General features: G+C 37.7%; 1 protein-coding gene across 1 annotated transcript in view; it reads left to right on the forward strand.

The window, feature by feature from the left end:
• Nucleotides 1-25,490, forward strand: part of LOC118819725 (actin-binding LIM protein 3-like) — a 115,346-nt gene that overhangs the window by 68,813 nt on the left and 21,043 nt on the right. The window contains exons 5-12 of the mRNA XM_036587628.1: nucleotides 1,587-1,713; nucleotides 2,164-2,257; nucleotides 8,643-8,730; nucleotides 16,083-16,141; nucleotides 17,200-17,271; nucleotides 19,817-19,972; nucleotides 20,965-20,994; nucleotides 21,998-22,127. Coding sequence (XP_036443521.1) covers nucleotides 1,587-1,713; nucleotides 2,164-2,257; nucleotides 8,643-8,730; nucleotides 16,083-16,141; nucleotides 17,200-17,271; nucleotides 19,817-19,972; nucleotides 20,965-20,994; nucleotides 21,998-22,127 — 756 coding nt within the window. The remainder of the gene's footprint in view (nucleotides 1-1,586; nucleotides 1,714-2,163; nucleotides 2,258-8,642; nucleotides 8,731-16,082; nucleotides 16,142-17,199; nucleotides 17,272-19,816; nucleotides 19,973-20,964; nucleotides 20,995-21,997; nucleotides 22,128-25,490) is intronic.

Below are 25,490 nucleotides of genomic sequence, written 5' to 3' on the forward strand. Positions count from 1 at the left end.
ACATGGACAACTTCTGTTTTTAGACTGATCAAAGTGTTTTCACTGAATATAGTGGGAATGCTATTAGCATTGTTGTAGCATTTGTTGTACTTTTACTTTTTTTTTAATTTTTTTTTACATTCACTATTCAACAACACACTGCTCACCTGTCAGGTACTGCACTGAATAACATGTGGAAAAGTGACTAGTATAGCCTTAGTGGCTTTCTTCTATGGTAAGTTGGACCCCTGTTGTCACATAATCTAAACATGGCACTGCCCATTGGTTTATACAAGCCTAAGAAGTAATTTGAGTCCTAGATGAGCTGACATTATGAAAGAAACTTAGAGGGAAATCCTTTTTATATGTAACATTTTGTTTCGTTTTTGATCGTAAACATTGCTTACTGCATTTTTAAACACAGTGCAGCTTTAAGCAATTAAAACAAGTAAGACTGTTCAAACAAAGTCATTAAACAAATAATAGGAGTCAAATAAAATAAGCAGTGTCAGCAGACTTGTGCTACATGATTCACATCACAAAATCTATTTATTTATTTATTTATTTTTGTATTTTCTTAGGTTTGAAACACATTACAGTGAATAGGACTAATTATGCTCTCATTGTAATGAGACATGCAGGTGGGCAATGTTTGAGTTGCTATGAAGATCTTCAAATAATTCAGGTGTTCCAAGAAATATTTCTAAGATGGAGATTTCGCTCATCCACATGGTTGTCAATCAGTGATGACGTGCACAACTGCATTGTGAATAATTATACTTCTGATTGGTATAGATCCTGACTGGCCTAGAGGTCTTGTTTCCTGGCTGCTACTCACATCAACAGTTTCCACTGTCTTAAAAAGAGAACAGTGACTAAATAACGATACAAATCTGTGCGGCAAAATGCATTTTGGCTAGTCTCTACACCAAATAATTTTAAAAGTTATTAAATTATATGAGAGGTATGCTGGCAACATGATCAAGTCTAGGAAAACTTACAGAGTCAGAATTGTTCATAGTGGTGGTCATATCAACCAGACGTCTGAAGAATTTAATGCTCCAAAAACACCTGACAGAAAGTTATTATAAGAAATGGTTATGAATAAACTACCTGAGGCATGACATGTTGTTTGAAGGTAGGTTTGCAGTAAAGTTTAATGTTTTGTCATGTTATGTCATATTTTCAGAGCAGAGGGGTACATGCAGGACAGTGAAAGGCAAAATAGTATCCAAAGAAAATGTATTTGTTTCAGATTTACTAATTACTATAATAACTACTAGTTTTACTAATATCATTATTACATATAAAAACTGTTTCTGAAAAACTGGTGGAATTCCCCTAAGTATGTACAATATCTGTGATCTGCTCAGAAAATCATATTCTGACAAATATCATTGCATTGCCTATCCCTAGTATAGTATAACAAGTATATATAGTATAAAATAGTATAACCAAAATGTACTTTTTGGAAACAGCTCCTTTTAAAAGTCGTGAAATCCAACTCTTGCCCACTGTCTGATACAGTCTCTCCTGCTTCATCCTACTCATTTGTCCACCCTCATTCTTCTCTCTCTCTCTCTGCTCTCTCTCTCTCTGTTTGACAGATTGTGCGGGGTGTAAGGAGGAGATAACTCACGGCCAGTCTCTGCTAGCTCTGGAGAAGCAGTGGCACGTCAGCTGCTTCAAGTGTCAAACCTGTGGCACAGTTCTGACAGGAGAGTACATCAGCAAGTAGGTCCTCACTTTGTGATCTCTGCTTACCATCACTGTCACATCAAAACCTCAAAACTATATAAAAATCTTTTTACACCATTTAGCAGCACTTTTCATGATTCATTTCATAATTAATTGACCAATTGAAATGGTCTAAACTTCCTTGGAATTAATTTAATTATTGTTATAGATAATAAATAATTTCATCATTGCTATTTCTCTACAGAAAGGCTATGTTAGACTGCAGAGATCTTTATGATCTCCAGTCTGCTCTCACTTAGTCCCACCAATTCAAAGGCATTTTTCTATATATACACACACACACACACACACACACACACACACATATATATATATATATATATATATATCTCACACACACACAGGAGATTTCAGCTGGGATATTTCAAGGAAATGACATGGACAAAATGGTCATTGTGTTCTTTGTTATGTGTGCATGTCGTGCAGAGATGGGATTCCATACTGTGAGTCAGATTACCACAGTCAGTTCGGCATCAGGTGTGAGACGTGCAACAAATACATCAGCGGAAGAGTGCTGGAGGTGAGCTCAAACACCACAGTTTTCTGTATCTCATCTGTAAACTAGATCACAGTTAAGATCTTGCCTGTGTCAAATTAACTAAAATAATCCTTCCTTGTTCATTGGTTGTTATTTGCTGGCTTAAAGCCTTAAGGGGATGCTTTTCCCATCGATAAACCTGCCTACATGCAGTAGCTAACCCTCAGGGCTTAATATAAGGCCTGATGATTTCTGAGAACTAAAAAATACATGTCCATAATTTTTTGTTTATTTTCATTTAATAGAACCACCATGTTTGCTGTATATAAACTCTGCAGATATTGTTGAAAAGCTCCATTGTTAAATTTTTTGGGAAATAAAAGGGTTAATCTTGAAATGAAAAACTATCCAATCAGTTTTCCCATAGTATCTAGGTAGATGCAACCAAGTTAGCTTTTCCTATGGTTAGGTCTTTGCAAGCTAGATAGAAGCTCTACACATTACATTAAATTTAGTTAATTCTTCACTCTTCAAAGTGATAATTCCTTTTTACTTTCAATCTCTATATCAAAAACAAGCACTACTGCACCACTCCTATTTCTCTCTGTTACAAAAACAGTGCATTACATTGTGTATCAGCTATTTTGTATTGTTTGAATTCTCTAAGATAAATCTTTCAGGTATTCTATGGTCATTCTCTAGTTAGTTTACTGAACTGCAAACGACTTAGTGAGTAGTGAAGGAGATTACGAGTGAACTGTTCTGGACATAGGACAGTACATTGATGTATTGCTAATTTTAGAATTATACTTTTATTAAGACTTTGCTAAGATAATGTTTGCTAGCTAGGTAGCTAACTCTACCATTGTTAGGATGTTTGCTGGTAAAAAGAGTGCTCATATTTTCACACTCTCAATAGAAACTTGTAAGCTCACCTTTACTCTACATGTAGTCTTGCATATTTGTAGACATTTTTGTGACTGCATGTCGCTACGGCCCAGTATTAGCTAACAAGTAAAGATGACTAAGAAGACAGCTTATCAGCCAATTAGTCACTTCAGGTTTGTTCTTTAATTGGGACATAAAATAAGTAACAATACAGTTAAATCAATTAAATGACAAATTAATTACATACATCATCTAAACCGCTTATCCTTCTGGGTCGCGGTGGGGTGCTGGAGCCTATCCCAGCTGTCATTGGGCGGAAGGCAGGATACACCCTGGACAGGTCGCCAGTCCATCGCAGGGCAGACAGACAGACATACACAGTCACACACTCACTCACACCTAGGGGCAATTTAGCATGTCCAATCAGCCTAACTGCATGTTTTTGGACTGTGGGAGGAAACCAGAGTACCCGGAGAAAACCCACGTTAGACACGGGGAGAACAGGCAAACTCCACACAGAAACGACCCTGGCCGCCTGGCCGGGAATCGAACCCAGGCCGTTCTTGCTGTGAGGCGACAGCGCTACCCACTGCGCCACCGTGCCGCCACTTATCATCACATAAGATTTAATTATTGTGATGGGCCTTTTCTTGACACAATAGTGTCTAGAGTGAAATTTCATGGTTTGATACTAGGAAATTCTCCTTTTTTCTATTTGGAAGATGATTGTAAATGTGCTACTTTATGGTAGGCTGTTCTTTTTTCTGGTAGCTGGCTCACTAGATAATGCAATTGGACAAATGTAGAAGAAAGCCAAAAAGCTACTGCCAGGAAGCTGAGTATCACCTTAACAGTAAAGATGAGGAGAATGAAAAGCTAAAAGATATCTAGCTTGGTAGGTAGCTGTGTTGTTTCCAAACTTCAACTAAAACAAATGAATGTCTTTTCAAGCTTCAGATGTCTGTGTTTAATCTAGAACAGCCAAAAAGTTCACATGCACCACTGTTAGCTTAGTACGGAGCCCCTAAGGTAACAGGCTGATTATTTTTAAAAAGGGTGTGGCCGAATTAATATATTGAGGCCACAAGTTAAGTTTCCCATGGCTATGTATTAATGTATCAAGGCCACAGATTAATACATTTGGGCCACATTTTTTAATAAAGCATGAAGTTTCTCATGGCCACAAATGAATATCTTGGATGAGAAACCATGAGAAACTTCATGGTTTTGTAAATAATAATCACTAGGGGCTCCCTAGCTTAGCACTAACATGCTGCTAGAAATCCCACAAGGATGCTAGCAGAAGTTATCATTATTGAATTATCTTTTTGACATTTGTAGCCTGAACTCCGTAGCCACTGTCTACTCGCCTCTTGACTCAGCCTTTTACTATTATTCTAAAATAAAGCTTCATGGCACATTTATGCTGAAAGAAAAACTGAATGTGAATTGAGTGCATTTTCATGCATTTCAAATTCGATTAAGGCAAATAAACATAGATAAGCCAACGATGCAGAAAACATTTTGAAACAGATCAGGAGTCTTACAAAAAACTTAAGTTGTAACTTCTAACTTGGTACTGTAACACATTTAGAGGGCAGTGCAGCTACTTTTTACCTTCTTGCCTTTTAGCTTGTCATCCTCCTCATCTGATGAATCATTTCTGGTCCAGATTTCCATTTCACTCTCTTCAGTCTCACAACTCCATACTTAAAGTAGGTTTGTAGAAGTTAGTGAAAAAATTGGATTAATACTAATCTTGTTTAAAGTGTTATTTACTGCTTGCTAACGAATAGGGTTTTTTTCTGGCTACAAATTAATCCTAGTTCTTGACATTTTCAGTGTGGGGATAACCTATTGACAGTAATTTAGTCCAGTATTAAGCTTGATCTGTGCCTAGAATCTGCTGTTAGCTTTCAACTAAAGTTTTAAATGTATTTAAACACTAGTTTTGCTTCTCGTTTCTACATCATATCCTCTGAGCAAGAGGCATTTTATTATCTTTTGGAGTTGACATGTAGGCTGCTTATGCAATCTGTATTTTTAGATGTTTAGTCGTCTCTGCACCATCTCCAGCCACACAACTCCTGACCCTTTCCACAGTATTCCTCACCTCCTCCTCCTTCTCTTCTCACTCTCTCTTTTATTCTTTGAGTTTTTGGTGGCTCCGTACTCTCTCCTCCTTTTATATTGATGTGGAAACTCAAAGCCGTAAAATGAGGACATGCGGAGCAGTAATTAACATAAAGTAGTAGAACAGTGTTGATAAATGAGGGTGATGAATGAAGGTCCTTTATGATCTTCACATGCTTTGCTTTTTGCATATCTTATTTAGAAAGGAAGGAAGGATGGAATCATGGAATGAATGAATGAACAAACAAACAAGTGCACTTTTCAAACTCGTAAAGCAATTTAAAAGCAAGACAGTCTGGACCCTAAAGGCTCACATTCTAAAAGGCATTCAGATTCAAGTGTGGAAAATTCTCTGTGAATCAGATTTGGCCCGGCCTGTTGGTCTGATCTCTGGATTCCTCTTCATTCTTTACGCTGATGGTATGCAAGCTCTTTCTTTGAAGTTCAGCGTCAAAGCACAATTAGCATACCAAGCTCTTTGGATCCATTTCTAAGATTGTTAAAGCTGCTCTAGCCATGTTGTCCTTTCTAGTTGCTTTCTGGTCTATTGTAGTGTAAAAGCACATAACCATAACTCCTATTAACTGGTAAAGATTCTATAGATTACTGGACCAGACATTACCAATCAGAAGTTTTACTTATTTCTCACATTTTGGAACAATAGTGAAGATGTCAAAATGATGAAATGGCACATATGGAATTATGCAGTGACCATAAAAGTGAAGAAATCAGATATTTATGACTCTCCAAAGTAGCCCTCTCTTGGCATTCTCTCAAGCTGCTTCATGAGGAGCCACCTGGGATACTTTTCCAACAGACTTGAAGATGTTCCACATATTCTGAGACCTTGCTGGCTGCTGAAATCCTTTTGTAAATTTGCATTATTGGTTTTGGAAAGAAATCCACACATAGCCATCTCTATTTGTATTTGTTTTAGGAACTAAATTCAAGCCTTTAAGCATGAACCTTTAGCTGAAAATGTCTAAGGCTGTGAGAGAGATATATAGTGTGAAAAATAAAAGGCTTTTCTGGAGAGATACCGTAGAGAAACCACTTTTGGTTCACGAAGAGGTTAGAGCTTGAAGAACCTGTTTAAAGTTAAGAACCTACAAAATGTAGTGGTTCTGTATTAATTAATCCTCAACAGTGATTTATTCTTGTATAGCATTCAGTTTAAATATGCCACCAGAGGAGTGTGGCATATGCACATCCACACTGGCCAAAGTGAAATGAATCAGTGAGAATCAGAGCTTTCTGTCTGCTATTATGTTCACTATCCCTGTATGAAAGATGCACAAGACTTCCTTTATTGTTGGACGTACTGTGATTCAGAGCAAGTGTGCAAGCTCATTCAGAGCAACCTCCATTTATAAAAGGGTACATTCAATTAGGTGGGGCCAAAATTCACCCATGTTAAATTGATTGGTACTGTTAGAGATGGCAAGTCCACTTCATCTTTACCGAATATTAAAACCTTCTGTATCAGCCGATACTGATACTAATCAGACATATTTTCTTTAAAAATGACAACTTTAAAATGAACAATTTTTATTGGAAGAATTTCATTTAAGATAAGCATCTAAAATTAGGCTATGATGCTCAAAATACTCAGACGCTTTACTACCCCACAGCAAGAAATACACAGCTAACATCACCACATCACACAGTGTGAGGGTGTGCTTTTTCAGGATAGATTTGTTACAGGATTGGATCGGATTCATTCTTTTTGGTCTCTGATATCAGATCCAGCATTTTGTACTAATATCGGATACAGTTACCTGGTATCAGATTGGTACCATCTCTGGGTACTGTACATAAAAAAAATGTTTGATGCCGTTGAAACTACAAAATCAGTGTTTCTATTGTGATTACATTCAGCATGGAGATTCTCCAAATCAATCTGCAGTGAGCTGGAGGTGGACTGCATGGCAAATGTATTCTGAGTGCACACCGACAGGGGTCTATAAATAGAGGGTCCCCCTTAATACGCTGTCATCATCACTTAATGTGAGTCCTCTCTGACAGCTCTGCCACTGCTGTGTGTGTGTGTGTGTGTGTGTGTGTGTGTGTGTGTGTGTGTGTGATGAGAAAGAAGGTGGAATTATTTTGAGTGAAGGGGCCAATATTCAATGGCAGGTCAAAGCACATGATATTGAAGTGTCTTTTACACTCTGTCTGCCAAACAGAGTGTAGTTCCATAAAGAATAAACACAAAACAGATATGTACACTACTGTTCAGAAGTTTGAAATCACTTTAGTAATAATCTATTATTGTGTACACCTTAAGAACTCATACCAGTGGTTCTCAAACTGAGACAGTCCAGATTTTTTGTTTTAGCCTTGTTCTAGCAACACACAGTGATAGAGCAAATATGTGGACCATCTAGGGGTCCCCTAGGACCCATTTGAGAACCACTGATTTGTACAAGGTAGATTTAAACAGTGGCCAATAGTGACTATTAGGCCTTCAATTTGGGCCTCTAAGGTCAAAACTCAATGAAAAACTCAAGGAAAAAAAATCCACCTCTGTGACAATGCTAATTTCTGCTAGTGTCCCTATGGGATTACAGTAGCTTGTCAGCTCAAAGGTGACAGCAATTTGCATTAATTTTTTTGGCTGTTAGATTAAACACAGACAGTTGAAGGTTCTAAAAGACCATCCATGTTTTTCTTGAAGCTTGTGACAGACATATTAGCATATATTTTACTTAATAGAGGTTCCACGATGACTTTCAGTAGAGAGGCTGGTAAAGAGCTGCCACTGCCGTTTTCCATTTTTAACAACCCATTGATTAGGCTCTTACTCATATTCACAGTTAGTGACATATCTAGGACGCCCATCCTTTTTTTTTAACAGAGTAGTAGCTACATATTTGAATTGTTTATATATGTGTTTAAATGACAGAAAACAATGATTCCAAATGTTTTGAACTTACGATGAGGTTTAACAAGACGGTGGGAGAAGCAAAGCGAACATATTTTCACATTTTTGCCTAAATGTTGAGATATCACCTGCCATTAGTCTCTCTCTCTCCCTCTCTCCTACTCTCCACAGCCATCTAGAGAACAGCGAAAGATTTGGGACTGAGAAAATGTCTGGTTTTGAAAGATGCAGCTGCAAAAAGCGTTCAGAAAAGATTCATTTACTGACTGCCTCCCTAATTGCTTTCGCAGAGTGGAATAGAGTGTGAGGCCAATTACTGCCGCACATTCGTTTTGATTCAAAGCTCCTTTTTTTGTCTCCTGCCATAATTTTCACTTCTTCCCCACTCCTCCTAATTATTTTTGTCTTTTTTGTCATCTTGTTTCTGGCAGTTCTTCATCCAGAAGCCCTTCCCTACCCATCTGTGTGTCTTGGAAGGATAAGACTGTGATATCTCTCTCTCTCTCCCTCTCTCTGTATTAGGCTGGTGGAAAGCATTACCACCCCACCTGTGCACGTTGTGCTCGCTGTCACATGATGTTTGCTGAAGGAGAGGAGATGTACCTGACAGGTGAGTAATGCCTGACACACACTACAGGACTACAGAAGGGCCCAAATCCTACATGTGTCCACTTAACAAAAACATGCTTATGTTCCAACCTCTCTTTATTCTAAGAATTAAACACGCTGTGTCTGTTACTGTGCCTTTAAGACTGATACAGGTAAATGAGCTCTGTTCTGATTGGCTGGCCTGTATTGTACTTCATTCCAAAAGCAGTCCTGGCTGAAATAATACTTGAGGTGAAGTGGGTGTGTTAGAGCAGGAATAATGAATAAATGAAACGTAACGGTTTTTGGTAAGGAATTTTCTTTTTGGGACCAGGACTGAGAACTACTGCCATAGATCATTACTGTTTGTGTCAAATATTTAATATAGATTATTATTGGTAGGAATTATTGTAGAAATGTTAAAGATTAACCAATTAACTATCAGTCAACAGATACATAAATGTTTGAACAATGCTTTCAGTTAAAAAGTTAATTTAATTTCTGACTTTCAGCTGAAAGAGAAAAAAGCAGGGCATTCTGGCAAAAGAAAAAAAAAGTAAAAAGGACAACAAAGTGTCAAAACTAACACTTAACAAACCATATGAATTCTAATGAAAACAAGAAACAGTGATTAAAAATGCTGTTTTCTTCACCGTCATGCGCTGGTCAGGACAGACACATTCAAACAGTTTGAGCAGCAGCAGACAAACAGTGTAAAGAGGTTGCCCATTTGGAGCCATTAGACATTAGACAAGGGATCTGCTATCATTGTTCATGTCGGGTGTCAAGAGAGGGTACGACGCTCAAGATCTTCTCCCCTACGGGTTTGATGTCACTTGAAAACCAGACATTGCACTCAATACACAGAATACAATCCAACAAAACAACAGAGGAAGAAAGTCCTCACTAAAATAGAACCAAAGAATTCATAGAGTTTATTATTCATCGCCTTGAATAATCGACCTTCTCTGTTATTAAGGACATTTGAATTTGGGGCACAGACTGTAGCCTACATACTAAAATAATTGTAGTAAGGTTATTTCATGTTTATTTATTTGTCAGCTTGATTTTGTCCTATTATCAGATTTTATCAGTAATAAAGTGTATTTCCTTTATTATCTTGTATTTTTTAATGTTTAGAACATATTTTAAAAGCATAAATGAAACAGTAAAAACAATTCCTTCAGTCTTCGGCCAAGGATTTTCATTTGAGTACATCACTAATCTTAAATACATTGGCATAATTTCAATATGGACATTATAAATATCATACAGACAGATGTTCAAATAAGAATTTTTTGTACTCTGCATGAATCACGAGTAATATCTATAATCATACCTTTTAATAAAACATGGACTTGGCTCAAAGTCTGGATATAGAATCACTTAAGCTCTCTCTGAAGTATAGATCTGATGTATTTATGCACTGTGAGGGTGTATGAATATCATTATTAAATACAGATCTGTCATATAATAACCTCGCTATACTTAACCTTCCACGACTTGGAAATATGCTGCCAGTGTTAAACAGCTCCACATTGATCGCATGTATTGTACATAAATCACACTTTAAAGGGCCCATATCCTACATTTTCCTTTTTCTTTTTTTCCCCCTTAAGTTCTACTTAAGTCATGTGGTTTTATGTACCAAAAATGCAGTCATACTTCATTTTTTACATGATCATTTTCCAGCCTCTCTTTATCCCTTACAATTAAAACAGGCTGCTTTTGTTACTGTGCCTTTAAGACTATTATAAAATGTTCCGATTGGCTGCCCTGTACTGTGCCTCATTCGAAAAGCACTCAGATCTAAAACACGCCTTAGAAACTCAATGGAGTGAGCTAACTGCTGTAGGCTGAATAGGTAGATATACAGGGTGATTCAGAAAGATTAATCCGATTTCAAAATGATTTATTTCACTTTTAAATCATTACAGAACAATGCAGTAAATTGTAAATGGTACAAGTGAGCATAAAGTTTATTATATAATTTTACAAGTGTTCAATATGGTCTCCAGCTGTACAGACAACATCAACGTGTTAAATTCATCCCATACTCGATTAAGCATGTCATGTGTCACTGTACTCACGGCTCTTTCAGTGCGATTTCGGAGATCATCCAGTGTTGTTGGACCAGCGATGAACGCTCTGAACTGTTGGAGGTTCACTGCCGACAAAAATCATGTCGCACAGTTATGGCGGATTCACTCTTATTGAAGTGGAGAATGCGAAACGCTTTCTGCTCCGGGGTCGCCATTTCCTCACAGACTGAGGGGAGCCATCTTCCATTGACAGTCAGAAACTCTATGACCCCCTCTTTCAGTTGGTATGTGATTGGTTCATATGGCGACTTAGGGTTGTAAAAATATGCCACTTTGAAATCGGATGAATCTTTTTAAATCACCCTGTATGTAAATCGTTTGGTTGTCATGACATCACAGAAACGGAGTTCAAAACCGACTGTTTTTCAATTTGATCTCAATATGGCCTGGGGAATGAACAGTATGTTTAGAAACATTAACAGTGTTTACATACTGCTTTCAACTCCTTTATTTAAAACAGTGAGGGAAATTTGGTGATTCATGACATGTGCCCTTCAAAGTTAACCCAAAGTGAGTAGAGGAACCGAAAACCCTCAACTATTTTCATAAACACCCTGGTAAAAAGTAAAAGGAGTAGGAGTAAAAAAGTATCAGGTCCAAAATCTACCAAGTAGTGAGTAACTTATAGAACTGCAGTGAAACTTCTTGGAAACGTCAATTAGCACAGGAACTGAGAAGAAGCTCTCTCAATGACATTAAACAAAACGCATTAAACGCAAATTACTGAATGTGGAAGACTAAAATGGAACTGAGGATTGTAAGTAAAGGTAAATTGTTACTGTCCATGTCGGGAGTCAGGAGCTGATTTACAGTGAATGCCACTTCGAGCTGAAAAGCTCACACTGGCCTCAAAGAGCCATTGAGAAATTTTCAGTGGTCATCCTTCAAATGAAACTACAGATGATGGATTAATCACCACCACACAAACAATCAACTTAGTCTGTCAACAGAATTCAATACAGGTGCTTGAGTAATCCTGTCTAGTATGTTGTTGTTGTCATGACAAAACCTCATATCTCCAAAATGCTAACAATACAGGAGAAAGGAAAAACGTTCTTAACTTTAAATGGAAGCAAATGGAAGTAAACTGACAAACATGGAGAAACAAGATTTTGTTCCAATAGTGAGGATATAAAACTAGTCTATTATGAGCATAGTGTTAGCATGTATGAACTATAAGAACAAAAACTTTTATTTATATAGATATGGATAAAAACAAAATCTTGTCCTTTTCCTTAAAGCAGCCAAACGGAGAATTTGAATGTTCTGCTGGTCAGTCCCCATTCACACCTGCACTGTGTAAAATATTTTGTTATTCAACCTAAAAACTGTGCCTCATGTGATAAGTCCAACCCAAATAAACCCCCAAAAAACAAAGAAAAACTGTACTATGCTATACTACTAATATTTAAATCACAGAAGTAATATATTTTATTAATTTACATAGTGTATTAAAAGCTGTGTCTGCATTTTTTTCATTTGTTTCAATGTCAAAAAATGACAAACAAAAAAATTAAATAATAGAATATTAAATAGCTTTTATATCAATTTCATTTTAATTTCAAATTCAAATCATAATAAACTCTCCTCTTCTACAAACACAAATGTGTTATTGATTAAAATTTAGAATCTGCATGTTTGACAGAACTTCCCTGCTTGTTTTAGTGACTTGTGAGTGAGAAATAATTAAGTGTTGCATTTCAAGACACTGTTTTAATAATGTAATATTGTTGCATTTATTTTGATATTGTCACTGTCCCAAAAGTACATGTATCTCATCATTTTTATATTATTTTAATATCATTTTTGATATTTATTTTTCCTGTCATTCGATCACAGTAGCTGTCCTTTACATTGTATGATTTCATGATGAATGGACTAAAAAATAAAATCTTCCAAATGTATAATATAATAAAGACATTTTTGCTATTTACTATTTTGGAGATACATGGGTTTTTTGGACAATGACAGTGCAAAAGATGTACACTTTGAACAGGAAAACATAAATAAGAAAATACATGAATGTCACACATCAGTTGTTTAAATTAATAAAAAGCTCTTAATGATCCAAATTCAGTTTTGAATGTGTGCACACTGTCACAGAAACTGTCACAGTGCATCCAACAACAAAGGCAGCATTGTGATTCTTTTAAACAGTGATGAAAACACAGTGGTTTCTAAAAAGCTCCAATTCCAGATGCAGATACATTTTACTATGCCTTGCACATGCAAAACTACTCGGGACAGATTTGAATGAGTTAAACGGGCCAACGCCAGTGAACGTCTCTGAATTAAATACTTTATTAGATTTGAAAACTCTTCTGTAGTTGGTAATAGTATATTACCAAAATTGTAACCAAATTTACTTGCTTTAGAAAAAAAAATATTTTAATCAAAGAAGAGAAATTTGTAGCTCAGTACAATAGATGTTTTGTAAGAACTGAAAGTAGCAGCGTTACTGACTACTGAAGAGAAAAACAGGTTATACGGCGTGAGTGCACTGTTGTGAGTCACCCTGTAAAGCCTGAAAGTAGTCAATAGAAGTCTAAATTGTTGGGTCAGATTTTGCATGACCATATGTCTTTACAAATTAACCCTTTTTTTATTTATTTGTTAATTAAAAGTAAGGCAACTGGTGTACCAACCTTTTTTAAGAGAACTTAATGTGTTACAGTTTATGGATTGTATTTCATTTTTTGAAAAATTATATTTTTGCTGTTGTATAAAAAGAATAAAACGAGCAATATTCAAATCTTTAAAACACTTCAGATCAATTGCTTCCCTTCTTTGATGTGATTGAAGACATGCCAGACCTTACATTTTATAGCACTGTGAAAAACATTTTATGACTAGAATATTCATGAATCTCTCAAGTTCCTGTAAAAGTTTAGTTGGTGCAAATCCAGCATCTTTTGCAGCCAGGAGCCAAGAGCCTCAGAGTATTAAACATTGCATAAAACATTTTTTGTACTTCCATTTTTGGGCAGACCTAGCTGATTAATCGTCTCCTAATGAAAGTTGGGAGTTGATTGATTATGGGTCCTGTGGCGCAGAGCCCAATATTAATGCCTCAGGGGAATATTGATTTCCAAAATTTGCTGAGAGGGAACTTTTTATTGATGATGACAGGATGGACAGGTGTGATGTTAACCATAGATTATGGTAGTGGAGCCCAGATGGGTTTGAATGAAGGCCAAGAGCCATATATTGCAGGCTTCGTCCCCTGTGCCAGTGCAATTTGATATCAGGTAACAAGCCCTTGTAGAGTACTGGCTTACAAAGAGAAGAGGAAAGATGGAGCAAGAAGTGTGTTAACCCTCTAGGCTGATATGTCTTAAAGTGCGTCTTCTTACATCGAATTATTTCTCATTTATAAGTCATTGAAACAAACAGAAATTCTGTCAACAGTGTGGATTCTGAACTTTCAGTGTATGAGCATTGTACCCTCAGTGTGAGTGTTTACACCCTCAGTTGAGCTTTAAGGAAAATGCACTTAGACAGCCTGAGTAACTCCTAGCTAAGACCAGAGCTGTAGAGTACCAGTGTATGTAGAGCAGCTCTGGTAATAGCATGAAGATTAAGCAATCTACATAGTGCTTATACGTCTGGTAGTAAGCAGGTGCATCTTTTTTCTTTAATAGATAGTTTTCAAATATCCCAAACAGAAACCATGCTGATATATTCTTTTACTCATGTGATTACCTCTCTTCCACAACACCCCTGGTGCTTTTTAACCTCCACAAATTAACAGTTTAAGGCCATAAATCCTACACTTTTCTTGTATTTTAGTTTTTGCATATCTTATGTTGTTTCAAAAATAGTTGTATATGTATTTATTTTTACATCACCATTTTTAGCCTCCCTTTTCCCCTTAGAATTAAACTTAAAATTGTTATTGTGCCTTCCAGACTGATATGTAAATGACCTCTGTTCTGATTGGCTGCCCTGTATTGTACCTTGAAAAGCAGTCCAGGCTGAAATGCTCCTTATAACTTCTGTGTGAGTGGGCAGGGCTAAACTGCATATATGTAAATGTGCTGGCTTTTGAGACATCACAGAAACAGTGAATTCAAAATGGGCTGTTTTTGTGGCTAAGTTACATGGACTGTATGGGCTGGGGAGTGAATGGTACACTTTGAGATTAACAATGTTTACATACTACTTGAAACTCATTAAAAATTTGATTTTCCATGATATGAGGCCTTCACAGCATGGGAGATTCCAGTAAATAAATAAATGTTCTAATTTTTGGTCAAACACCAGCTGTGCGTTTAATTATATTTTTGATATCCACTCATTTTCCTAGTGTGTACCCCCAGTTCTGATGTACCTTCCATGATTTTGTTGTAGAACCAGGCCATTTTTGACATTGAAACAAATGGAAAAAGTCAGAAATGTAGACTTTGAGCTGTCGTTACACTATATAAATGGAACAGAAGTCAAATATAAAGAAATTTAGTAACAAAATGTGTAATTAAGCAAAATAGTCCCCAAGGGAACCTTATTTTTTTCAGATTTGCCACTATTTACCCTTAGCATACATATAAAACCTCAGAAGACACATATAGGATCACTGGTTGTTTTAGATAAATAAATCTGTTTTATTTACTATGTGGACTTTGTGACCACTGGTTCCTTTCACCACCACTGTAAAGAAATCTGAGTCAATAGGTTTCTGGCTAATAAACCATTTCACATTAAAACAATCTGACTTTAACATCTCAACCACTGGATTGTATAACAAGATCAAAAAATCAGTGGAATTCCCCTCTAAAGAGTATAGCAAATAGAACTGCAGTACTTAACAGTATAGCAAAACAGCAGTAATAACCTATTATTTTATGTGATTTCCTATATATCCTACAATATCTAAATGATCATAACCTGCCCTTATTCCTGTTTAACAGCTTGTTGTGGTTGCAGGAGAGCCTTTGCATGTATTGCTTTATGTGTGTGCTATACAGGGTGGTGTTATGGGGTGTGTGTGTAAGCCAGCAAGACATGGCAAGAATTATAGCCTCAGAGCTTTGCTGTGTCTCTTCTAAAATATGGCCCACCATGGTTGGTGTTTGATAAGTGGGAGTTGTTCGGAAGTGCTGATGCTCCAGCTCATGTCTTTGATCAGAGAGTGAGATACAGTGTGTGAATAATGACGAGAGAGGGGTTCTTCCTGGTGGAGAAACAGGTTGGAGAGTTCAAGTCTCTGTAGAGCAGTATGCACTGTTTGAACACTCAGCTTGAAATGCTTCCTGTGTGCTTTTTTGTGTTGCAGGTTCAGAAGTGTGGCATCCAATGTGCAAGCAGGCTGCGAAGATGGAGAGGAAGCTCAGGGTGAGGCACTAGACCTTCCATCAAAGCATCAGTGTTCACTCAGCGGTTTGCTATAGGTGCTAGATCATTTAGTGCCTCTGTCTCTAATGTTCAGTTCTAAACTAAGGGCCATGTTTACTAAGAAGCACGCAAAAACTTTGGTGTGCCCTGAAATTTAATTAGCCCAGCTGGCCCCAGTTATGCATTTGATGCACTGACCTGCCTTTTAAATAGTGTCAACTACAAACAGGCTAATTAAAATTGTAAAGGCACTAACATACAAATGCACGCAGATGAACTGATGCACATACAGATGAACTGGAAGTTCAGATGCAGAATATTTCCAACTGCTAAAAGATGAGCAGTTTGGGAAATGACCATGAAGGAAACAAATGCAACTGGAAATATTCATCCTTCATCTTCTCACTTGTTTTACAAATGCCCTGCAGCCATTGTCAAAGCAATTGCATCTCCTTCTTCTTGGCACCAGATTGTCAGTTTGCATAGTCTTCCCCCCTATTTTTGCTCCTTAACAGCACCATTTCATAAAAACCATATTAATAAAGTCAGATGCATAATGTATTAGCACCACCACAAATGTTTAGTACATATGGCTACATGTTGGATGTACGGCATTCCTATGATTTCGGCTTCAATACACAAAGCTTTCTAGGGTCAGTTTCTGTCTTTTTGGTCTCAGCCCACCATAAAACATTGCAGTTTGGTGCCACAAGTCAAATAGTTTGGACATCCCCAAAGTTTGGGCAACTAAGACTTGCACCTCAGAGACTCAGAGCTTGATGCAAACACTTGAGCCTTGACTTGATTCTCACCCTATTCATTTGAGACCTGACTAAGACTCACAACCCTAGACATTCTCGACTTGAGCCATACTCGCACTGTAAAGATTTGAGACTTCACTCAGACTTGCACCCTAGAGACTCGAGACTTGATTCAGATTCGCGCTGGAGACCTTTAACTTCACTTGGACTCATGAAGCGATGTTTGATCTCTGGGATACCCTTCTAAGCATGTTTGTGTGTGTGTGTGTGTGTGTGTGTGTGTGTGTACTTGTACAGCTTAGACGCACCTCAGAGGCCTCCATCTCCCCTCCTGGCTCCAGTATAGGCTCTCCCAGCCGGGTGATTTGTGTAAGTATTACTCCTCACTTCACAAACTCAGTGAGATGCATGCTCAGCATTTCTTAATTACAAGCTTATTTTTCACATTCACTCTACACAGAGGGCCAGCACCACAAACTCCGATTATGCCTAGCTGTCTAAAGGGGGCCATATGAAGCTTAGGCTTCCCCTGTCAGAAACTAGGCCAAGAATGACTAACACATGTTCTCAGCAGCGGTTGTGTTTATTGTACCATTGTGTATTTATTGACTTCATGTTTTTTTTTTCCTATGCGATGTTGCAATATCAGCAGGTGGTGTCAGCACATGGCATGCTTTGATCACTTTTGTTCCCCCTCAGTCCTCTTTAGCAGAGAGAGAGGACCATTAAGGATTCATTATCAGTGGGAAAATGGAGGACAGAGTGGTTTATGTGTTATTTCTTGGGAGGGTGGGGGGCTGGAAGGGCTTGGGGAGGTTCAGTGTTATACGTTTTTTCTTGCACCAGTGTCAAAATAACCTCATATGTGGACGGGTTCGTTTAATCTCTTAAACTGCAGACTTTTTATTCAGTTGTTAATCTGAAAGTATATTATTCAGTAACTGCTAGGGCTGTGCAATATATTGTTGATGGTCATTATTGTGATATTGGCCTTTGCAATACTTAAATCACAAAGGCTGCAAAATGAAAATGAGCCCTATAGCAACGGTGTTTTTCATTGTGTGCTGTAAGTGTTTTGACCTGTCACAGCTCCAGATGTATGTTTGTGTTTTGTGAATAAAAGCATTAACGTCATTGTTAATTTTAAGATATTGCAAAGGATTTTGCAATCACAATATTTAAAATATTATAATAGTATATAATTAGTGTTCATATTTTGTCCATATCGTGCAGCCCTAGTTTCTACATACAGGCCTTCAGTTTAAGTAATCAAAATGTCAAAGTTTAAAATTATTAAACATTCAGTTGCAACGCTGACTGTTCTTTCAGGCTAGCTCACGCTGCGCTATAAAAATAGTCTGACCTCCTTCTTCATTTTTCATCTCTTGTTTTGTTAGTGTCTCAAATGCCATGTTCATGAGTGAATTTATTTCCTAAACGCATTCACACAATAGCACTCACTGTTCACTTTGTTAGAAACACTTGTCTGTATTTAAACTCACTGGCCACAGCTACCTTATAGGTCACTATATTGTGGCATTTTTCTATTGGGCATTACAGTACAGCATGGTACGGTTTCAAATCCGATTCCAGAAATATCCATACCATGGTTAAATAGCTGTGTTCGTTTCCCACTGCATAACAGAACCATGAGAGTAGGTGCAGTTCTCTTTAGCTTATTGTATATTTAGCTTATAGCATTATCAGTAAACACAAATAACAGTAGCAACAGGAGGAGCTGCACTGCCCAGTGGAAAAATGCCATAGCAGTAACTTACAGGTCAATCTTGCTGGTGTACAGTTAGAGACCGTAGCCCATCTGTTGTCAGGCACAATTCTTCAGCATCCTTCTACTCCTTTTATCACTGGTCAATTCCTGACGACAGGACCTTGTTTGACCAGATACTATTTGAGTGGTGGATCATTCTGACCACAGCAGTTACTGACATGGTAGTGATGTGATAGTCTTTGTGGTTCTGGTCCAAGTGTATCAGGCACAGCGGTGTTGTTGGAGAGTTACCTAAACCAACGTCATTTCTAGGTCAAGAGTGGTCCACCACCCAAACATACCCAGCAAAGAGTGTCTCTGTGGTTAGAAAATTACCACTGATGAAGGACTAGAGGATGGCTAACAAATTGTACGTGGCAACTAGGGATGTGAACACTTACTCGAATACTTGATTAACTGTTCGAGGTTCCAGTGTTAGAATGCTGAATTCAGTATTTGGGCATTTGTTATATTACATCAAGGGAACACAGAACATATACAGGTCAATGATTCCTTGAAGCACAACAATTCTGCTCGTGTTCGAGAGTAAGCATGTTATACTTTGCTATTACCAAACACAAGTGCCTGAATGTGAGTGTGTTGCCAAGGATGTGTTAAGGATGTAGCTAAGAAGGCAGAGATGGCATGGCTGTATTGCTAACTACGCTAACAACTCAAGGTGATGTTAGCTAGGTTTAGAAACAACTATTTTTTTTTATTACAAAGCTGTTTAAGAGTATTTCTCTTGCGCAAGACCAGTGCTGCCATCTATTTTTTTTTCAGCCATTGCTGAAACATTCCTTTTGTTTGAGTTGTGTTTCCTTCACTGCAGTTAACCCAGTATCCATTCATGAACTCAGATATCAAAATTAGGCAACAGATGGGCTTCAGCCTTCAACTACGCTTTGGTGCTTCCAATAAAGTGGACAGCAAGTGTATATATATTTTTTTTGTTAGCCAATGTATTGTGTGTCCCAGGCATGTGTGTGGTATGTTGCATCAGAAGGCTGCTGTGAGGCTAGATCCAATCTCCATCTGGATCTGAGTCTGTCCCTGCAGGCTCTGTCTCTCTCTTCCAGTATGTTTTTCACAACCGCTTTTTTCCTCTTGTCCTGTTCTGTCCCTGTTCTGTGTTTTGCTCCTCAGGCCAAAGTGGAGAATGAGATTCTCAATTACAAGGATTTGGCTGCGCTGCCTAAGATAAAAGCTATTTATGACGTGCAGCGGCCCGATCTCATTCCTTATGAGTCCTATCACAGATACTCCTCTGATGACAGGCTAGAGCGCTACAGCTATGGGGAGGTACTGAGATGCTAGTCTTAGTGCTAATGCTACCGAATCTGGCTTCCCTCTGCTACCCCCATTCACTCAATGCTGCCATTCTGTGCCTCCATTTGTGACTATCCATAGTGCATCCCACTTCTACTCACAGTTGTAATTCTGACTATGGCTCATGTAAGGGTGGACGATATGGCAAAAACATCACAATACTTAACATTTTCATAATGTATCATGATAGTTTTACTGAGGTTTGTGAACAAGCTGGATCAAAATGCACCATGTTTAAAGAATATGAAAACTGTTATTGAATACATGCTTATGATAAAAATTGGTCTGAATCTGTCTTTGTAAAATATGCAGTTGGTCAGTACTAGCTGTACTAACAAGACCCATGATATACTCAGAAAAGCAGATGGTGACATAAATTATCACAATAATAACAACAACATGTCGTCATATTGCCCACCCATAGGCTCATGTACAATGGAATCCATGTTTGCTTGCTGCTTTGGTAATGTGAGTGACAAAGGAGATGGAACGTCTTAACTGCATAACTTTTTTTTGATTACCAAAAAAAAAGTCATTCATATGTGAATAATAATAATAATAATAATAATAATAATAATAATAATAATAATAAAAAATGATAGTAAACAGTTGAAATAGCTTGCATGGATTCTGGGCTCACTCTCCATATGTTGTAGTCCAGCTGGTGTAGAGCATGGTTGTGCTTAGACACTTTCCAAATGATGAAATGCTGAAAATACTGACATTTTTAATATGCATTCAGATCATCTAACGTATATATATGTACAGACACCTGTACTATGATTCATGTAAGTGAAAAATGAGTATATCTTTAGTATAGGCCACTTTTTTCCATTCTCTCTTTTCTTCTACCGTCTTCTGGCATGGGCCTGGAAAGGATGGAGTAATGGAGTGTGAAATTAATTTGTGCTTGCCTGATTTCTATTAATTTCCCTCTCTTCTTTTCTCTCCTTCTACCTGCACAGTCTTTGGGAACGCTCTCTCCGTATTCTCAGGTAATAACGGTCTTTGGAATACTTGCATGTACATCTACTGAAACCAAGCAGCAGTCACAGTGGTGGGACTCTAATGTGACCTTATTAAATACCTTATTTGGCATTTGGTGTTTTTTCTATAGCATCTTCGGCCTTCGTCTGATGTCTTGTTTGTGTTGGTAACTCGTTGGTTCATGGTTGGATTTAGGCTAGGAATCAGGTTATGATGTTTTGTCGTCATGTTTAGGCTTATTTAAACTCGTTATGTAGTGTCCTCTGAGGTAATGTTATAGTACTTATGATGTTTAGATGGATGCTTGGCTACATAGGTGCTGTGTGAAGAGTCCTCAACTAAAATAAACTTCATTTGTGTTCTTCATTTTGTACAAAGCAGCTTTGGGTAATATAAAATAGTAAATAAACAATGTAAAATCAATAGACCAAATATTGTGTAGATAAAGCATAAAAATATATATTATTGCTGTCCTATAAAATTGTTTTCTTTCTCTTTTATTCTGTCTTTTACATTACAATAAAAATGTAACAAGCTAGCTAACACACACATTTATAATTAGCTGGATTATAACAGTTAATCTGTGTACATTGCACTCATTTACACTAACAACTACTTAATTCTAAGTAGGTTACTCAGTATGGTTCTGGACTCGGTACCAGCAAGTACTAAAAAAACGTGCTTGTACTCAGCCTAAAAAGGTGTTCATGCATCCCTAAAATATACAATTTAAAATTGAATAAAATATCATAGAACAGATAAACACAATTCAAAATCAAGAAATATTTAAAATATTCAATTTCATCTGTGTCCTAATTAAAAGGTAGACTAAAATGTGTTTGTAGTCCAGGTTTACAACCAGTAAATCTGACATTTACATTGCCGCATAAATTCAGGGCTCTATATATAAAAGCCTTTCCTCCTGCTTAGACTTCTGAGTAAGTGTTTGATGTGTATTTAACCAGTATTTATGGCTCTTGTTTGACTAGGCCCTTGCACTCTGTTTGACAGGATATCTATGACAGCTGGGACTTCAGGCACCGGCGGTCCTCCAGCCCAGGCTACATTGACTCGCCGACGTACAGCCGTCAGGGCATGTCTCCCACTGTGCCTCGCTCACCTCAGCTCTACTATCGCTCCGGTGAGCCCCTAAGCAAACCCAAACCCTTTCTACCTCCCGTTATACATGCACAAACACATACTGCGGACGTCCAGCCTCAACAGAGGTGACGAGACGAACGGAAAAGAGATAAAGAAAGTGCTTTAACCAGCTTTAGGTGAGGCACTTATTCTATCACATAACAATATTAAACATTATTAAGCAAGGCTTTCATTAGAGGTACCAGTTGGCTGAATGTAACATTAATGTTTTATATATGTTTCCTTTCACAGTTTTAAAAATAAAGATGCCTGTGTTTTTTTTGCTGTGATGCTATAGACGAACAACTTTTGCTTTTCTTAAAATGGCCTTTCAATGGAAGCTTTTTTAAAGAACCATTTTTATAAATGAGATGTAGGAGTGTGAGGAACCTTATAAACCCTACATAATACAAAGGTTCTATACCTGATTTATTGATAAAGCAGGAATTTGACGGGATGTCAGCACTTTCATGTTTACCTCTATTAGTGCCAAAAGCAGCCTATTTTTTATTTGAACTTTCATTAGCTTATTATTGATACATATCCCTCAAATATATTATTTTACCATGACATCTTATGCTACATGAAAATAAAGCCACTTAATGTCTAAATGATCAGTCAGCTCTGCTACTCTACATTATACTACTCTATGTTATACGTTTGAGCTCGACTCAGCCCTTTGTAGCCAGCATGATAACGCTTTAGTGTAGTGCTAAAGCAAGGAAGAGATTGTTGAAGTCTCCCAAACCAGTCCAACTTGGTGAAGTCACATTTCACTCATGGTTCTATGTGTGGTCTGCGTTTCCCAGCTTTTCTTGCCATTCAGAAACATGCCGTGTACATCATGATAGCGGCAGCTGATGGAATCTCACCAGAAAATCCATTTAAACTCTGCTGTCTGATCAAATTAAAATGCAGAAATGCTGCAAATACACTTTATGTCCAAAGGTTTTCAGACACTCTTTCTAATTAGCGAATTCAGCTGCTTTAAGGTGCACACATTGCTGACAGTCATTAAATTGTGAAAACACAGCTTGTACACTCTGGAGCAGCTGTACAACCTAGGGTCACCATGCTCAAGCATCAGTTAGAGGGGTATAAAACTCCCCAGCATTGAGATGTGGAGCAGTAGAACCGTGTTCTCTGGAGTGATGGAGCTCCACCCAGTACCTTTTGGGATGGGTTGCAGTGGCATTTGTGATGCTGAACTAACCATCCAGCATCTGTATTTGACCTCACATATACTCTTGTGGCCGAATGCAGTCAAATACTCACAGATATTCCAACTTCTAGTGTAAAGTCTTCCCAGAAGAGTAGAAGCTGTTACTTCAGCAAACTTCCTATTAATACTAGGGATGGGGGAAAAAAAACGATTCTAGATGCATCGCAATGCGGACGTGAACGATTCTGAATCGATTCACCAATGTCAAAAATCGATTTTCTAAATATTTAATTTATAACGTAATGTTGACGGAACGCAAAAGGCGGAACTTGGAAGTGGGTAAGTGCAGCGCCCGGACAGTCTGTGGCGGCACATAACAAAAACACACATGGATGAGCGAGAAATCCGACCGGCTCCCTCTGCATTAAAAGCCAGGTAAGGTCAGGAGTCACAACACAAATGATAAGAAGAGCCATTTTGTCCTTTCAACAAAAATCAAATCACCTTGGGAGCCGCAACATTTAATGTCCAGTATGTCTCAGTATGTTCTAATGTCCTAGTATAGACTAAACAATATAAACGAAAACGCAGATTTACTTCGCTCTGCTTTAAGCTTTAGCTGTAGCCGCTTTCCTCCCATCTCAGCCAGAAAACTTTTCCTGAGAAGTAGATCAGTTGAATGTCTCTCAACGTTCGACTGTTTTACGAGGCTGAAGTCATTCTTAAGTCATTCTTATTCTCCAGCTTCTTGTTCGAATTTACCCATTCCACCTTAAATTCTAACTGAGGCGCCGAATGAAAATGCGGCACCATTTAAGGTGGAACGGGTGAATTCGAAAGAGAAGCGACTTTGGCTTCGCCACTTTTTAGTGTTTGACAGTCTCTCGTTGCAGATTTAACGTACCAGGAAACCAACTGCGCTGCTTATAAATGCGAATAACACATCGCTGCTATGTGACCTGCAGTCTGCGCGCCGCAACAAAAGGGCTTTCGCGCTATGCTGCACACGTCCCGTCTCAAAGATACTTTACTGACACAGCGATCCCCCCCACCCCTTTCTCTACAACGAGACCAAAACCAAAGTTATAAAATCACTAAAGAAAACAGGTAGAATAGCTGTAACGTGCTGCGTGGACATCCACTGCCACTGGATCTAATTTCACCATAACTGCGCATTTTATCGCATTTTAAGCAGCTTCTCGTGCTCCAAACAAGAGCACTGAATGAGAGCCTTCTAGTTCACTTGCCACATCACTTCCATTTGATTTATTAATAGAAGATATTGGAAGTAAATTCATTATGGATCATTACAAATACTTTGCTTTAAAAGTACCAGGTCACTTTAAATAACACAGAGTCACTTAGTCACTTTAAAATGTATATTGTCTCTATATTCTGTGTATATTTTGTGTATATTTAATACATTTCTGATGATTTTTCTTGTATTTATTTATTTACTTTCTGTAGAGTGATTAGCTGAGCCTCACCACAAGCATTTCAATGCATAAATGTCCTGACATGTTGTGCAAATGACAAACTTGAAACTTGAACTCGAAACTTGAGCTCACACAGTGAGAAAATATAAATGCTATATAGAAAAAAGATGCATCGATAATCGTTTTATAATCGCATCGCAGCCCTCTGAATCGTAATCGAATCGTGAGGTGCCTAGAGATTCCCACCCCTAATTAATACCACTGACTCCAGAAGAAACATTGGATGAACAGGTGTTTGCAAACTTTTGAACATAGTGTATTTAAAATGTCCTTCATGTACATCATTCATTTCCTCTTTGTGATAATGCATTCATCAACATTTTTGCCTTTAACCCCTTAGACTTCATTCCCCTTATAACTATATATTACTGTGCAAAAGTCTGACACCTGAGCACATTATTTAAAACTGTTTGTCTCAGCACCAAGTTTGTTTTTGCTTGTAAAAAACAGTTTATCATTAGAATATATGCCAATAAACAAATATAGTGAAAAGTAACAAGAATGTATTATTTTTAACATCTTGTGCGCTGGTTTGAAGAACAAAGTTTGGTTCCGGATGACTCCTGGACGCCCCCAGCAATTGCATAGATTTGTTAAATTCCATCAGCAGCAGACTTTTAATTTAATAAAGTGTTGATTAGCCAATAATACTAGGCTGACATGAGGAGAAGTTTCGAAAGGGTTAAACGAACATAGTGACATACGT

The sequence above is a fragment of the Colossoma macropomum genome, unplaced genomic scaffold (genome assembly GCF_904425465.1).
Source record: "Colossoma macropomum unplaced genomic scaffold, Colossoma_macropomum, whole genome shotgun sequence".
Lineage (NCBI taxonomy): Eukaryota > Metazoa > Chordata > Actinopteri > Characiformes > Serrasalmidae > Colossoma > Colossoma macropomum.